A 14,697-nucleotide genomic window follows, 5' to 3' on the forward strand; every position below is an offset into this window, starting at 1 on the left:
GTACATTAGAGGACGAAGATTGCAAGAAAAGGGGTGAAATGAGCATGCATTCATTTCATCAGTAGACAGTCATTTTATTACGATTGATTAGACGAAAGGCTATCTTGATATCAACCTTGCCCATTGCAGTTAGCGTTAACAATGGCCATGTGATGATAAGATAAGAAACGTCTGAAAGCCGACTACCCTAATCCAAGCCAAACATCGGCGACAGGAATATTCCTTGCGCTCGCGTGGGTTACTAGAGGGCATCCAAGTTGCACGTCTTTCCACTAAGTGCATAAGATAATATCCTAGATGGCAAAGGGCTCCTACAGCACAGATCAGGTGTTGGGGACATAGTAGCTTGCGAACGGGCCGAAAGACGCCTCGGTCTCGGAACACGGTAATAGCGGGGATATACACCCGAGCCTCGACACGTTTTTGACAACAGTAGCTACGTCTAAGCGCATCCTACAAATGAATGTGAGCCAATAGAACGTAAAAAGCAGAGATCGGGCGCTCGGGTTTTTCTGATTTCCCCAGATCTCCTTGTGATCCCCGGATTTTGTTCCGCGTTCAAAACCCCCACTCGGACCGTCGATCCTTGTCGAGATCGTCTGTTCTTCGCCCCAACCACGCTCTTGCGAGATATCAGGCCATGGAACTTGTGACGTGTTGAAAAGCTTTGATCTTTCTCCAGCTGACGAGTTCTGACTGGGGATATTGGATGCATGCGGCAGCGTTATCGGTGCCGACATTTTGTTGAGAAATCTTGGTTGCCAAGCATATCCCTGCAAGGTGGCATTTGTGCAACACCATGATGCATCCTTGTTTCATGTCCTATGTGCTTTTCGGCGACAAATTCGATCTACGATAAACTCAATCTTGCCTGTTTGCCCTTCAGACTTTCAACTAGATCTCAGTGTCCAGATCTGCACATCAGCTCTGACTAGTTTTTCCTGACTCGAGTTCCTCGGAACCCTCCATCAGGTGATATCTCCTCCTCGGAACATGATCACATTTGCCGTTTCAACCTCCCCGCATCGATCCTTCGCCATGCATGCCGGGCCAACGGGCATACATGATGTCAAAGCGACAAGTCAAAGCAATCCACAGAAACAGACAAGCTCCTCTTGTCCGTTGCTCTTTACCAGATTTGTTACTCGAATGGTTGAGATGCAGATAAGAAACACCCTTCTGGATCCACTTCGTGTCACCTCATTTGACCCCTCACCATCAGACCAACAATCACCCTGTTTCCGCCCTGCTTCGAAAGATCCTGCGGAATCATGCCCGCATGGAATGTTGCCTGATGTTAGTTCGGTGGATCGATCGGTACTCGAATGATATAAAAACTCAACATCCTCGCTCCTGTCTTTACAGATATTTCAACTCCAAAACCTCTGAAACAGCCTCCTTTGATCAAGCATCACCTCCAACTCATAATGTCAATTCCCTCTCAGCAAAGAGCAGCAGTCCGTCAAGGACTTGGCCCAGAAGCAACAGCGCCCATCCGTACAGTCGACGTTGAGAAGCCCGGCCCAGGCCAAATTCTCGTCAAGATCACTTGGACGGGCCTCTGCGGCTCTGACAAGTCTCTCCTGCACAATGATTGGAAGGACTTTGGCGTCAGCATGATGGATGCTTCCAAAGGCATCGCTGGACACGAAGGTGCCGGTAATGTCGTGGCTGTTGGTGAAGGCATGGAGAATAGGTGGAAGATTGGTGATCGTGCTGGAGTGAAGTGGATTGCCAGTACTTGTGGCGAATGCGACTTTTGCAGGTCCGGTACTGATGAGGTTCACTGCCCTAATCAGACCAACAGTGGATTTTCTGTCGCGGGAACATTCCAGGAATATGTTATTGCGGATGGAAGATATACTTCAAAAATTCCAGATGGTGTTTCTGATGAGGAGGCGGGACCGATTATGTGCGGAGGCGTAACAGCATACACAGCTTGCAAACGGTAAGTCAAAACACCCGCTACCATATAAAATACTAATGCCTTTGAGATCTGGAGTTACACCAGGCCAATGGCTAGTTATTCCCGGCGCTGGAGGTGGTCTCGGCCATTTCTGCATCCAATACGCCAAAGCTATGGGCATGCGAGTCATCGCTATCGATGGCGGTGACGAAAAGCGAGATCTATGCCTCAAGCTCGGTGCTGAAGTTTTCATTGACTTCAAGACAACAAAGGATATCACCGCTGAGGTCATCAAGATTACGAAATACGGCGCTCACGGTGTTATCATCACGGCTGCTACACGAGCGGCGTACGAGACAGCCCCCAACTACCTCCGTCCTAATGGTACTGCTGTGGCTGTTGGTCTTCCTCAAGACCCTACTGTCATTGCTGGTGCACCTCCAATGGCAGTTGCTCTCCGCCGATTGAAGATCGTGGGAAGTGTCACAGGAAGTATGAAGGATGTTGAGGAGGCTCTCGACTTCACTGCTAGAGGTCTCGTTCGAGTAAGTTTAACGAAGGATACAAAAATCTAATAGCAGTATTCTAACATTTTGTAGCCAATTCTTTCCAAGGGGAAGCTTGAAGACCTTGATCAATGGATCAAGAAACTTGCTACCGGCCAAGTCGCTGGACGATGTGTTTTGGAAGTTGCTGCTTAGGACATTTACCGGGGAGTGAAATGAGATTCAGGTTCATTGATGGCCGATTTGTTGACAGTTGGTGCTTGAGGAGTTTAGTTGGAGTGAATATGGCCAAGGACGGGCGTCAGTATATCGGGGTGGAGTTGGTGGAATGTATGACTGAATAAACCCGAGTATAAACATGTTTTTTTTGATATGACGCATGACCGTGACTCATTTTTTTCATATTCATATTTCCCTTTACTACATATTTAACCCAGTCGAACCGAGATGGGCAATCACCTTCACCATGTCCTCCTACAATGTCTAATATGTTATCTAGATGTGTTATTTGAAGTTGAGACTTGTGGCTGAGAGCTTATCCCGGCACACGGAACTTAGTTAAGACCATGTCCTCCAGTACTCCTCAACCTTACCCACCTCACCCCGTTCCAGCTTTTCAAGCTCCGCATAGAACGCGACCTTGTTCAACTTGTAGTGCTCTGCGATTTTCCTCGCTGTCCAACCATCTGCGTCTATTTTATTTGCATCGATTCCCTTTTGCACCAGATACCGACTCCTAAAAATCAATCTGTACTGGTCAAGCCCAGATCTTGCAACGATATGCAACAAATTTCCACCTTCTGATGTCTTTGCCTTCCAATCATAGCCGGCCTCGTCCAGAGCCTTGAAAACCTCAGTATCGACGTCACGCCAAGGGACACCTTGATCATTGTCCTCGTCTAGCCAATTTTGTAAATCTTGATCCTCGTTCTTGTCAGAGGAGTGAAAAGCATTTTACTTATCTTCGCCCATATGGCCATTATCGTCCAATATGAGCTCTGCCACAGTCTTCCCGGCGTTGTTTCGCATATTTATATCACCGCAAAACGCTATCTTTAACAGGTCATGAAACAGTTGTCGCTTTCCTGCCCCGTACCATTCGGCAGTCAAATCGTCATCAGCTAAGTAATGCAGCGCGGTGTTTCCCTTTCTGTCTTTGGCTCGAGGATCAGCACCAGCTCTTATAATATCCTCGACACACCCAAGAGGCTCTCCCTTGGCAACGGGGTCATCGCTTTCGGCTAAGGGGTGGAGGCGCATCCGCCGAAGAGCTGCATGTAGTGGATATGTTCCATCGTGGTCAGGTTGCTCGACCAAAGACTGGTATCTCGACGAAAAGATGCGTAAAGAACGCCGAACTATAGGTGAATCCGCATCTCGATTATTACTGACTTCGACGAGGAGGTGATGCAATGCGTTTTTGCCTTGATTGTCTACCGCGAGAGGGTCCGCTCCAAGCCGGAGAAATACCTCAATCAAAGATTCCGAGCCTGGCTCCGAGAAATCTGACTCACTCGGCCCCAAAAACCGATCCCAACTTGGAAAGAACTTCTGGCCTGCTTCTCCTTTTTCCACTCTCCAATCAACATCCACCAAAGCGGTCCCAGCAAGTATGTCGGCTCCAGCTGCACTTCGACACGCACTGAGCAGGGGTGTACGTCCTTGGGGATCACGATGTTCAAGGTCTAAAGATTCCAGAAAGCCGGGATAGTCCATCAAAGGCTTGAGCCAAATCCCGTCCTCGATGATGGCATGTACAAGATGCCGAGCCCCCCAAACAGGCGTTGGTTTCTCATCGTCCCACTCGTCATCCGAAAAGTGCGGATGGTCAAGATCATAGTCTTTCAACGACTCAAGACTACTGACTTCAAGGGGGTAGTCTGCGACTGGAGTTCGTGTAGGGTCCTCACCAGGGAACGACGCTCTGCTTCCAGAGGAATGTCTGGGACTGCGTAGAGCTTGCGGAAATTCAAGAAAAGGGTTGGATCCATGCCGAAGAAGCGAAAGAATCATTCGCAGTCTTTCATTCTTGAACACTGGCTTGCTGGAGAATGTGTTGGCAGCACAGTAAAGAGGAGGCTGAAACTGCTCTCCATACAGTTCAAACTGTGGTGGTGGATCTCGAGCATCCCAAAGTGGCTCAACAGAAGAGAGTAACTCATGAGCTCTCTCTGGCTGATTGTTGGGGTCAGCTCCTAAAGATAGCTCTTGGTCCAAACGATCAGGAGAACCGTGGCCCCAAGATTGGGAGCAAATAAGCGAGAGCTCATTGACTTGATGGAAGGGAGAAGTTGGACGCATTTTGTTCTGCAGGTTAGGTTTTAGGGATGGTGAATATGTTCAAGAGTCGAATTTTGCTGGGCAAAGGAAATCATCAGCTTTAAGAGGAGTTTACTGTTTTATACAGAAAGCGGGCCGGGTGAACCACGATTTCAGCTTTCAATTGGCTTGTTGGTTGTTAGTCTGTAACATACTTTCGGCCTTTTACAAGCTAGGTAGCTGAAAGTAAAATTCCCTGCTACAGCTGTGTGATCTTTGATATGACTCACTCTTCGAGTGCCGGATAGCCGGGGTGAACCAACCCAACATCCCAAGTCTCACAAGCATAGGCCTGTTTTGAGGCACCGAGCATACGAGGATATTATAAAACCGAGACTATCATAAGCTCTACGATCCAATTCCAGTGTTACTCTAATGGTTGAAATCAGGAACATAATGCCTCTACTAGTTGCCAGTAGTATTTCTGCCACCGCTGGATACCTTATTCTACCAAGCTGTCATATATCAGGTATTGGACGCAGAAAATAACGGCTTAAGGCTAGGCAATCCTTTGAGGTAAGGATGTATGTCATTAGCAAGGTCGAAGGTCTCTGTATGCAGACTTGGAGTAAACTGCACATCAAGATTCGTTTCTGAAAATCTCTCACCATGAAGGGTCAATAAATTTCCTTTAGATTTAGCATGTGAATAGAATAAGATAAGTTTTTAGTAATAATCGGCCATCTACTTATGATCACATGGGTGTTCAACCTGTCGGGTCAACTGTTCTTATTGTCCCTGACACCGAGAAACTTCGAGTATTAGACCATCTCTTCTCGCGACGAGAGAACTCAACTCTTCTTCTTTAACCCAGTCCTCAATGAAGATAAACTTGACTGATAATAAGTTGGGAAACCGATCTGGGTAGATGAGAGTGTCCAGAAACTCCTCGAGCTGGCTGAGGATGTTTCTTCCACAGCTATGTATCTCAAGATACTGCAAGTACCCTGGAATGCAATCAACAACTCTTGGAGCTTGAATAGATGCATCCTCTGTGTAGTGATATACCACGCCATTACCTAGAACTCCACAGATGTCCTGGGATCCTAGAACTAAGCTTTTCAGTTTGTGCATCTGTCGCAGCTCAGTGCCCATATACAATCGTTCCCGTGGTCCGCGTAAGCAAGTCCTTGTGAGGGCTTCCTCCATGAAATCAAGATGAAGATATTCCAGGCTCTTGTCATGGCGCAATAGAGCTTCCATGATATCCCGGGCTATCACTTCGAACTCATCATATTCTGTCCATTTTGTTAAATCGCAGGTATATGTGAACTTCCTAAGGTCCTTGCAAGCCCCGATTAAAGACTGTATGGCTCGGGTTACACACCAACTATCTCGTAAGATGATTGATTGAACGTTCGAGCACCCTTCTTTCAATGGATCTAAGTTAAACTCCTCCATTTGATCGCTGACTGCACCAACGCATTCATATGATCGAACACTGGGAATGCGAAAAATCCATTGTGCGTTATTATAGAAAGGGCGCCATCCGTGCCAGCTACCTTTCGCCTCATGCTTAACAATCTCCAACTTGGTTAGCAACTGGCAGGGAGGGAGTTCAACCCGTCTCATTCTGAAGGCCCCAGTAGCAGCCACTAGCATCCTGCTGAGGCAACCTGGATCGCGAGGGCAGCCGTATGTCAAAGTTTTGATCTCGGTGCACACAGCGAGTAGAAGATCCACGGCGGCGCCTTCGATGCCTTTTTCCAAAGTCCGTATCCAGTTGTTTGCCTGATACGGATGATATCCTAATTTCTCGGAATATATCTTCGAAATTAGTTGCTTATAGAAAATCATATCATTAACATCAATGTGAACCGTTCCATAGCGACCGCTATCATCCAGCCAATCATACGTCCTGATCGTGCGAACGTGCCGGGCAAGTTCTGGCTTAATGATTGAAACGTAGGAAAGAAACTGCACAATGCGGGAGCGAACGACAGAGCCTTTCTTCGGCTCTTCGGCTCTTGGTACGTCGTGAAATGTTTGGACTGAGAAACGCAGTGCAATTGCGTAGAGTTGTTTGCACGAAAATAGAAGTGAATGAACGGATTTGAAATGAGTCGAGTCGGCAACAAGAGATATTATCTGGCTCTGGATCTCTGGGGGGAGAGTGAGAATGAAAGCTTTCTGGTTCGCCGAAGAAGTCATTTTGAACTTTTCGAAGAAACTGATAATGTGAGAATCGTGAAGTAAAGAGGACACGGCGCAGAGAGACATTTTTATCATATGATGACCCCACATTAATCTTCGCTTGCAGAACCAACAACATTGCATAATAGCCGTAGATTTGCCATTAATCTTATGATTAAGGTAAGCCACGGCAATGCTATTGAAGGCAGCACGGTGTTAGCGGTACAAGACCGACCTGTACTTCTTCGTCCTTGGCCCCATTCAACGCGACTACGAGACGATATAGCGTCTTGAATGAATCTTATCTTATCTGATCGCTTGCCATGAAGGTGATTGGCAGGAACATGCCGTAGTGGATACTCGAAGATCCCTCGGCTGTAAGATTGACATGAAAATTCATCAAAAAGCTCCCCCTTTACCAACCCAAAACTACACTAGTCTCATTTAGTTACCGCATTTCAACGACGATATCACGAACTTCTCACAATTTCTTAACAAGATACATGCGGCCTTTCTCCAGAGCTCATTTATACTTTCTATTGCCTTGTCTCATATAGGAACTTCTCTGATGAGCCATGACTACGAGCGAGGATCACGTAAGAGATGCAGAGCTACAATATCTTGCCAATCCTTTGAACGGCAGTCATTTGTCAGACGGAATTGACGGCTCAAGTCATGGTACGACTACATACTCTCATCATGCTTGATAAATGACTAACTATTGCCAGACAATCGTCCACCTATTCCTGGTTCAAGTTGCGAAATCTACACCTTCACCGACGAAGTCATCGTCCCCTCATCAGCACCAAAATCTCACCCCTATCTCCTCGTCAACATCGGCTCAGGCGTATCATTCTTCCAGGTCTCAGAAAACAACCAATGTCAGCGTATCTCGGGCTCATCATTCGGCGGTTCAGCTTTATGCGGTCTACTCCTTCTACTCACCAGAGCTCGTACATATGAAGATATGCTTGAACAAGCTGAGAAAGGAAACAATGCAAATGTCGATAAACTGATTGGAGATATTTATGGAATGGACTATAACAGAATTGGCATGAAGATGACAGCCGTTGCTTCAACATTCTGCAAAGCTTTTAGTCTGGAGCATAGACCTGATGCTGAAATTCAAGAGGCGGAAAACCCCATGCGAGACATCAAGTCATTTTCAGATGCCGATATCTGTCACTCCCTGGTTTTCGCTGTTTTCAACAACATCGGTCAACTTGCCACGTTGCATAGTCGAATTCATGGAAACCCGGATATCTACTTCACTGGACCTTATGTGCAAAACTGCCAACTGCTCATCAGGACCTTGTGCATTGCAGTGCGCTACTATTCCCAGGGAGAGAAGAAGGCACATGTTGTTGTCAATCAAGGCGATTCGACTGCTTAAAGACTTGTAAAACAAGAATAGCATGTGGGACATCGTCAGCATAAATAAGCGAGTTAGATCATTATAGAAATTTGTAAGCTTGTATGTACATGATATCTTCTTCCTCATTCATATGTAGTTCTCTCAGCCCAATGCCTCCAGACAATATCTTCACCTCCCTGTTTCAACGGGTCTATCAGGTCTAAAGGTCCTCGAAGCGTTTAGTTTCTCCTCAAGCTCCTTCCCATCAGCCATCCTGTTCCGTCTATGCTCGGTTCCCTTTTGTAGATGCTCCCGAAGCTTTGCCCGAGTGTCATACTTCTTGTTATCGCAATCGGGGCAGCGATAAACCACATCCACTGCGAATCGCTCCCACTGTTCTGTCGCGGCGCGTTGACGTCTTACCTCAACGGCTTTCTTGGCGATACAGTTGATGTACTCACTTACTCTAGGTCCGGCCAAATAGCGTCTTGTTTGCTCTTCGATGAACTTGAGCGTTTCTTCGCCAGTGTTTGAAGGGCGCCAGTCATCAAGAGGGATGGTATGAAGGTCGCCTTCCACGTTGAGCCTGTATAGGTGCTCTGTGAATTTGATCGCTCTGCAGTGGCCTCGCCACCCATTAGTGCCGTTCATGCCTTCACAATCCACCATCCAGTTCTTCCATTCTTTCCCTATCTCGATATACTTCTTCAAGAACTGCTTGCGTCTGACATCATCTCTGGTCGCAGCCCTCCTGAGAGATCTGATCTCGCCATTGGTCTCTCTGGGTGCACCGTTTCTCTGGGCATCCTTAGAGGCCTTCAGACCTGTCCCAATGCTGACGAATAGGGCTGGAACTAGGCCGTGAAGATTATGAATCTCTCGTATGACAATTAGCGATGGATTGTTGGCTACCATACCACCGTCGAGGAACTTTCTTCCTATGATCTTGATAGACTCAAAGTACCTTGGTGCGGCAGTCGTTGCTCGAGCTACCTCCCATATCGCAGTGGTATGGGCAGGTCCCGCATTGGAAGGGTTCCAGAGATTAGAGTCATGTGCCTTGGGGCTAAAGTCATTGTCATAACTTCTCCAGACAAACTCTTTGCTAACGCCGCCTTCTTTGTTGATAGCCCAAGAGATGGCGATACTATGTAATCATTAGCAAATTAGGAATGAATCAAATTGTGCAGGGACCTTACGTTCTGGTTCGGTCTTCTCTGTACTTCAGTGGTTCTGTTTCTGCCTCGCTGGGGAAGCAAACCCTTTCTGGTGAATTTTGTCGAAGGGAATCTCGTCGAAGAGTCTGGTAGACAACCTCTTGGAACACTGCCTGTGTCTTTCGATATGAAAACTTTGCTCTGGGATACCAAAGAAACGAACGCTCGTGAAACCACCTAGGTTTACCGCATACGGCATTTCCGAATGCTTTGTATGTGTCCAAGGCTTCATCAACTGACATACGTAGTCTTCCCAGTATGATGCTACTCAAACTGAGTGGGATCAGTCTCGGAATCTGTAAGACATAGGTTCTGGTAACTTACCTACCAGTCGAAGTCCCAGCGACATAGTCAAAATAGTGACAAGGAAGATACTCACCAACTCTTTCTGACTCTGGGTTATCTTCATTGGCGTTTTGATCACGGTTTCCCATCCAGGGGTAGTAGCTGCTCTTGTAGGCTGGCTCATCGTGATTGCGCTCTATATCTCGTATCCGAGTTATGATACGCTTCAACACCAAAAGACTTACGTACCCGCGAACACCGCCACCGTCTGCAACACAGCTGTAAGTGTATGACTCGACAAAGTGGAGATGAAATGTTACCGAATGTCAAGATTATCTTCTAAGCCCAAGGCCCTTCCTCATCTGAGATGTGCTCAGGTCCGCGAATAGGAATTGAAGGATCGGTATCCGCGCTACTCGCTCCACTGACTTAGGGATGTAGCATACGAGAAGTCTCAGGCGGTGAAGATGCCATATCGTTTCTACTTCCAGGAATGAAGAAATGCAAAATAAAGGATTGTGTGCTAGCTGTGAGAGCCTTGTCCCATCTGGCAACGAAATAGAGGTATCTAACGCAGAACCCATGGTATCATTTTATGCCTCGCCAAACGAGGCTCCGAGAGCGCTTCAGAATCGGGCGCTTGATGGTGTGCAAGGCAGCCTGCTGCAGAGACCGCCCATCCTGTACGACTGTGATATCGCCCACATGCTTCCAAATATGATAGCAACCTGTTCATTCTGGCAAATAGGGCGGTAATCCGATACGCCACGCCCGGATAACCTGCATTGCCTTCTCCAGATGGATATGTCTGGGCTCGTCGACCGAAATTGAGTCAGTGCAGCACTACGGGAGCAAAAGAAATAGCTACTTGCTTCAATAACCTGTTGACTCTATACAGCATCGAAACCTAATAAGCTTCTCTAAAAGGTATCTATTCTCAAAAGATGTTTAGAAGTTAAGAAAAGGTTCTAGGCGCCGAGCAAAGCCATTGTAATGATATGCGCGCGGTCAATGAATGGCTTGAAATATTGGCTGCTGTGTAACCAAACCCCACCCAATAATCCCGCACAACCTCCGTCAGTCCACTGGCCTGGCCACTCTCTTCACTGTGTTTTGGTTTCCATTGGACTCTCTGTCGTTGTGAATCCCAGCACATCTGCAACAACTTTCAGCTGAAGTCTCATGGCTTAATAAATGGCGATCATTGCTTGTGACATTGACGACACTCTCCGTGCGGATGGACATCCTGTTCTAATGGGGTCACTCGGTTCGCCACCAAGCCTGTCATCATGCATACACCGGTTATGGAAATGGGATAAAGGTGCAGCTGACCAAGGATCTCTCCGGCTGACTTGCATCGTCGGATGAACTGCTATCTTCAACGATCCTGGTGAAATGTTACAATTACTACATACGAACAGTCCGTCTCCCCGAAAGATGTCTAAAAACCATGTAATGTCCGAAAATACCCAAAGTGGCGCACGCAGCCCGCTGCCGAATCTGCAAATAATATTCGAAATAATCACAATCTCCCGTAATCATCACACCAAGTCATAGGCTCCTGCTGACCATCCTTATGCATTCACGACGTAGAGCTGAGGCCCATCCCCGAGAAGTCTATGCAGGTTGTACCGGACCCCCATGCTCCAGAGATTGACCTCCGCGATCAACTCCTTCGTATTGTCCGGTCGGCACATGTAGATTGGGACATTGCTCTTCAATCGGGGAATCTCGACCGTGAAATCTTCTTTGCCTGTCGATTTGTTAGCAAGGAGCTGTCGCCAACTGATCACCATACCTTCAACGTCAGCTTTGTCGACCGGTCGGACTTGGTCTGACTTCATGTCGAGCACTGCGACTGGATTACCATGATACCCCATGCCAGCAGCTCTGGGACGAAGAGAGGATACAGGCTTGGAGATACTAGATCGAGTGGACATGGGTCGTTTCTTTGCTTTGGCGCCTCAGGCCCTGATGGAAAGGATTTTATTTTGTCTTGATAGATGATGCCTTCCAGAGCCTTCTTTGTGAAAAGCGGGGGAAGCGCTATACAAATAGGAGTTCTGTTATTTAAGACATCGGCGCCGATCGGAGCGTAAGAGTGGCGTTGTTCTGTAGGTAACTGTGTGTGATTGCCAAAACATCTGACATACCTTCAATTCGACCAGCAAGATTTTACACTTCGGGCACTGGCATTTTACCGCCTGATGGATGCATCCTGCCGCCGCAATTGCGAGTCTTGAGTCAAGTTGGGGGCCACCATGTGACCAAGTAAGGCAGAATTATGACTTGTGTAACACACCTCGGCGTCTTATTTGCTGGAGATAGGACTACTCAAGAAAGCCGCCCCGCGGAAAGGTCATCGACGTTTGGGGTCTGGTGAGTTCAGCCGCACCAGCCGTTCCCTGATCCTTGGCAATACTTGTCACAATTTCATATGCAGGGAGCCATTTTCGTTGTTCGAGTCCTGCGAGGCACTGGTGAGGCCATTTTTATTGCTTACTTGTACGACTGTGGTAGCGCCACGGCAATGACTGGAATTTGGCATTCTTCTTCTCGAAAGACCAGAACCACTTGATCATAATATTATTTTTGAAGGTGACTTCCAGGTCGTATATGGTCAATATCAACGCCACCTTTTCGCCTTTGTTCTTGGTAGGCATCCCATGGCCGAACGTGGGCTAATCTTGCTATACCACGTCTACCTAAAGGCACAAAACTTCTAGCCCAATGACTGAGCACTTGGGAGTCATAGTTGCGGCTATGCAATGACAGACAAAAAATTGAAACAGGTCAGAGTGTTACTCGGGCCATTCTGCCAGTCCTATCACCCAATTAGTCACGGGTCGAATACAGATCTGAAGCGCGTTCAACTGCGTGTTGCTGCTACCATTATCTACCAGTGTTTGATTGGACTACTGCCAGGTAGGCAATTCGAAGGGGAGCCTTCAAGAAGGAAGGATAATGTCGCATGTGATGTCACAGAAGAGTTTCAAGTACATGTTTGAAGATTAATATTGCTTGAAGAAGTATAGATATTATGACTAGAAAATATTACGAATACGTGAGCCAACCGTGCCAAGCATTCCTCATGCGCTCCGCCCTGTCTACTGTCAAGTAAGCAGAGTTCGCAAGTCTCTGCTGCAACTCCTTGAACTTCGCAGTAGGCGCCCCCTTCTCAAACAACATATCCAACTCAAGGTACGATAGACCCTTGGTCTCAGGCAGACGGAAGTAACAGTAGACGAGACAAAGGAGAGCTGTACCAGCGTAGACGAAGCATGACTTTCCCTGCATATTCCAAGCGGTAGGGTTTAGCATCTGAGGAACGATGACGTTGTTGATGATCATGAAGATATTGTAGACAACACGAGCCAACGCGATAGTCTTGACACGAAGACGGGTAGAGGGGATCTCGGCGACGATGACATAGCATGTTGGGCCGATGCTCAGGTTGTATAAGAATGTTGTTGTGATGAGGATAGCTCCGAGGGACCAGTTGAGACCCTTTTGGCCATCGAGGACGACAGAGAGAATACCACCAAGGGTAAGCATGAAGACAGCAGCGACAAGGCCAGTGAGGTACAACTTGCGACGACCAATATGAGACAGAAGGAACCAAGAGATCATGCCTCCGACCAAAGCCATACCATACATGCCAGTGGAGAGACTGAAGGACTTGGACGAGTCAAAGCCGGCCTGCTCAAGGAAGTAAGGAGCGTAACCAGTCAAGATCCAACCACAAAGAGCTTGGACAGACCAAACCATGCAGCAGATCTCAGTTCGTCGAAGGTTGGCACCCTTGAACAAGTCAAGATAGCTCGAGCCACCATAGTTGAGCTTACGTTCAATACGGTTAGTATGCTCCATGACAGCAATGGTGTCGTCAATATCCAGCTGCGACTGCTTTGTCAAGCGCTGCAGAGCATGGCGCGCTTCGACCTTGCGCTCACGACGGATGAGCCACCATGGACTTTCGGGGGCAAAGATGATGCCGATAAGGAGAGGGATGGCAAAGGCCCATTGAAGGGCAAATGGGATACGGTACGACCACTCTGAGTTGTTGTGGACGAGAGACTTGAGGATACCGGTACCAAGAAGTTGACCGATGACCCAGCACATATTGGTCATGCTGAGGAGACAGGCACGGATGGCTGAGGGGACAACCTCGGCGGCGTATGTAGCAGCGAGAGTTTGGATGACACCCCATGAGATACCTGAGTGAGGGTTAGTCTTGTGTGTCAAAGTGAATGATGATTGAGATGCAATGGATGTATGAGAGAAAAGATGAGTGAGAGACATGTACATACCACAAAGAGCCTGAGAAGCGACCAACACGCCGATGTCATGGGCAAAGAACGCCGGGAAGACAGCAAGACACATCCAAGCAAGACTAATCAACATCATCTTCTTATACCCGATGCTGTATGTTACCCAACCGTGAAGCAACAGACCAAGAACCTCGCACGCAATAGCCGAGACCTGAAGCGCCGTCTGCCATAACGGCGAGATCTCATAAATCGGACCATTCGGCGTATCAAACTCCTCGCCATACCGTCGTCGAAACGCAGGAAATGCGACAAATCCAGCGACGAGACTCTTATCGTACCCCTCCATAACAACAGTGAGGAACAGCAGCAGCGACCAGAAGATGGCTTTGGGGAATTGCTTGCAGCATCCCAAGATGGTCATCTCCTTCTCATTGTTCAGCGCGCGACGGACCTTCTCGCCCGTGTCGTCGGAGCTGTGCGACCCGCGGGGAAGCCATAGTACCTCGATGGCATTCTTGTTGGGGTGATTGTCTGGTAGGTCAAACGTCGGGTCTGGGATGGGGGGGTTAGTGTGTTGGTTTGGATCGTGTACTTTTGTCTCGATCTCTGTGACGCGGAGGATGCCGGACTTTGCTTGGACTGGCAGCAGGACTATCTCGTCCTTGCTGCTACCATTGTCCGAGGCTGCTTTACCAGAGCCGAACAT

At 47.8% G+C, this 14,697-nt stretch overlaps 7 protein-coding genes across 7 annotated transcripts; 2 read left to right on the forward strand and 5 right to left on the reverse strand.

Moving 5' to 3' along the window:
* Window positions 1-1,427: 1,427 nt before the first annotated feature.
* Window positions 1,428-2,607, forward strand: FTJAE_1293 (alcohol dehydrogenase 5; the record flags this gene model as incomplete). Its single annotated transcript, XM_037346021.1, has 3 exons — window positions 1,428-1,948; window positions 1,995-2,451; window positions 2,506-2,607. 3 exons carry the CDS (start codon window positions 1,428-1,430, stop codon window positions 2,605-2,607), a joined length of 1,080 nt encoding a protein of 359 aa, XP_037211582.1.
* A 759-nt stretch (window positions 2,608-3,366) lies between these two features.
* On the reverse strand, window positions 3,367-4,713 carry FTJAE_1294 (killer toxin alpha beta; the record flags this gene model as incomplete). Its single annotated transcript, XM_037346031.1, has 1 exon — window positions 3,367-4,713. The coding sequence occupies one exon, from the start codon at window positions 4,711-4,713 to the stop codon at window positions 3,367-3,369; it is 1,347 nt and encodes a 448-aa protein (XP_037211583.1).
* A 747-nt stretch (window positions 4,714-5,460) lies between these two features.
* Window positions 5,461-6,951, reverse strand: FTJAE_1295 (uncharacterized protein; the record flags this gene model as incomplete). The annotated part of the gene is made up of 1 exon (XM_037346042.1): window positions 5,461-6,951. One exon carries the CDS (start codon window positions 6,949-6,951, stop codon window positions 5,461-5,463), a length of 1,491 nt encoding a protein of 496 aa, XP_037211584.1.
* Window positions 6,952-7,439: 488 nt separating this feature from the next.
* On the forward strand, window positions 7,440-8,257 carry FTJAE_1296 (pantothenate kinase; the record flags this gene model as incomplete). The annotated part of the gene is made up of 2 exons (XM_037346053.1): window positions 7,440-7,542; window positions 7,593-8,257. 2 exons carry the CDS (start codon window positions 7,440-7,442, stop codon window positions 8,255-8,257), a joined length of 768 nt encoding a protein of 255 aa, XP_037211585.1.
* A 150-nt stretch (window positions 8,258-8,407) lies between these two features.
* On the reverse strand, window positions 8,408-10,194 carry FTJAE_1297 (calcium-independent phospholipase A2-gamma; the record flags this gene model as incomplete). The annotated part of the gene is made up of 5 exons (XM_037346064.1): window positions 8,408-9,365; window positions 9,418-9,708; window positions 9,760-9,914; window positions 9,966-9,988; window positions 10,167-10,194. The coding sequence occupies 5 exons, from the start codon at window positions 10,192-10,194 to the stop codon at window positions 8,408-8,410; spliced, it is 1,455 nt and encodes a 484-aa protein (XP_037211586.1).
* Window positions 10,195-11,294: 1,100 nt separating this feature from the next.
* FTJAE_1298 (uncharacterized protein) lies at window positions 11,295-11,564 on the reverse strand (the record flags this gene model as incomplete). The annotated part of the gene is made up of 2 exons (XM_037346075.1): window positions 11,295-11,473; window positions 11,519-11,564. The coding sequence occupies 2 exons, from the start codon at window positions 11,562-11,564 to the stop codon at window positions 11,295-11,297; spliced, it is 225 nt and encodes a 74-aa protein (XP_037211587.1).
* A 1,210-nt stretch (window positions 11,565-12,774) lies between these two features.
* FTJAE_1299 (maltose permease) lies at window positions 12,775-14,697 on the reverse strand (the record flags this gene model as incomplete). Its single annotated transcript, XM_037346086.1, has 2 exons — window positions 12,775-13,937; window positions 14,031-14,697. The coding sequence occupies 2 exons, from the start codon at window positions 14,695-14,697 to the stop codon at window positions 12,775-12,777; spliced, it is 1,830 nt and encodes a 609-aa protein (XP_037211588.1).

This window comes from Fusarium tjaetaba (genome assembly GCF_013396195.1).
Source record: "Fusarium tjaetaba strain NRRL 66243 chromosome Unknown NRRL66243_c0000025, whole genome shotgun sequence".
In the NCBI taxonomy this organism is placed as follows: Eukaryota; Fungi; Ascomycota; class Sordariomycetes; order Hypocreales; family Nectriaceae; genus Fusarium; species Fusarium tjaetaba.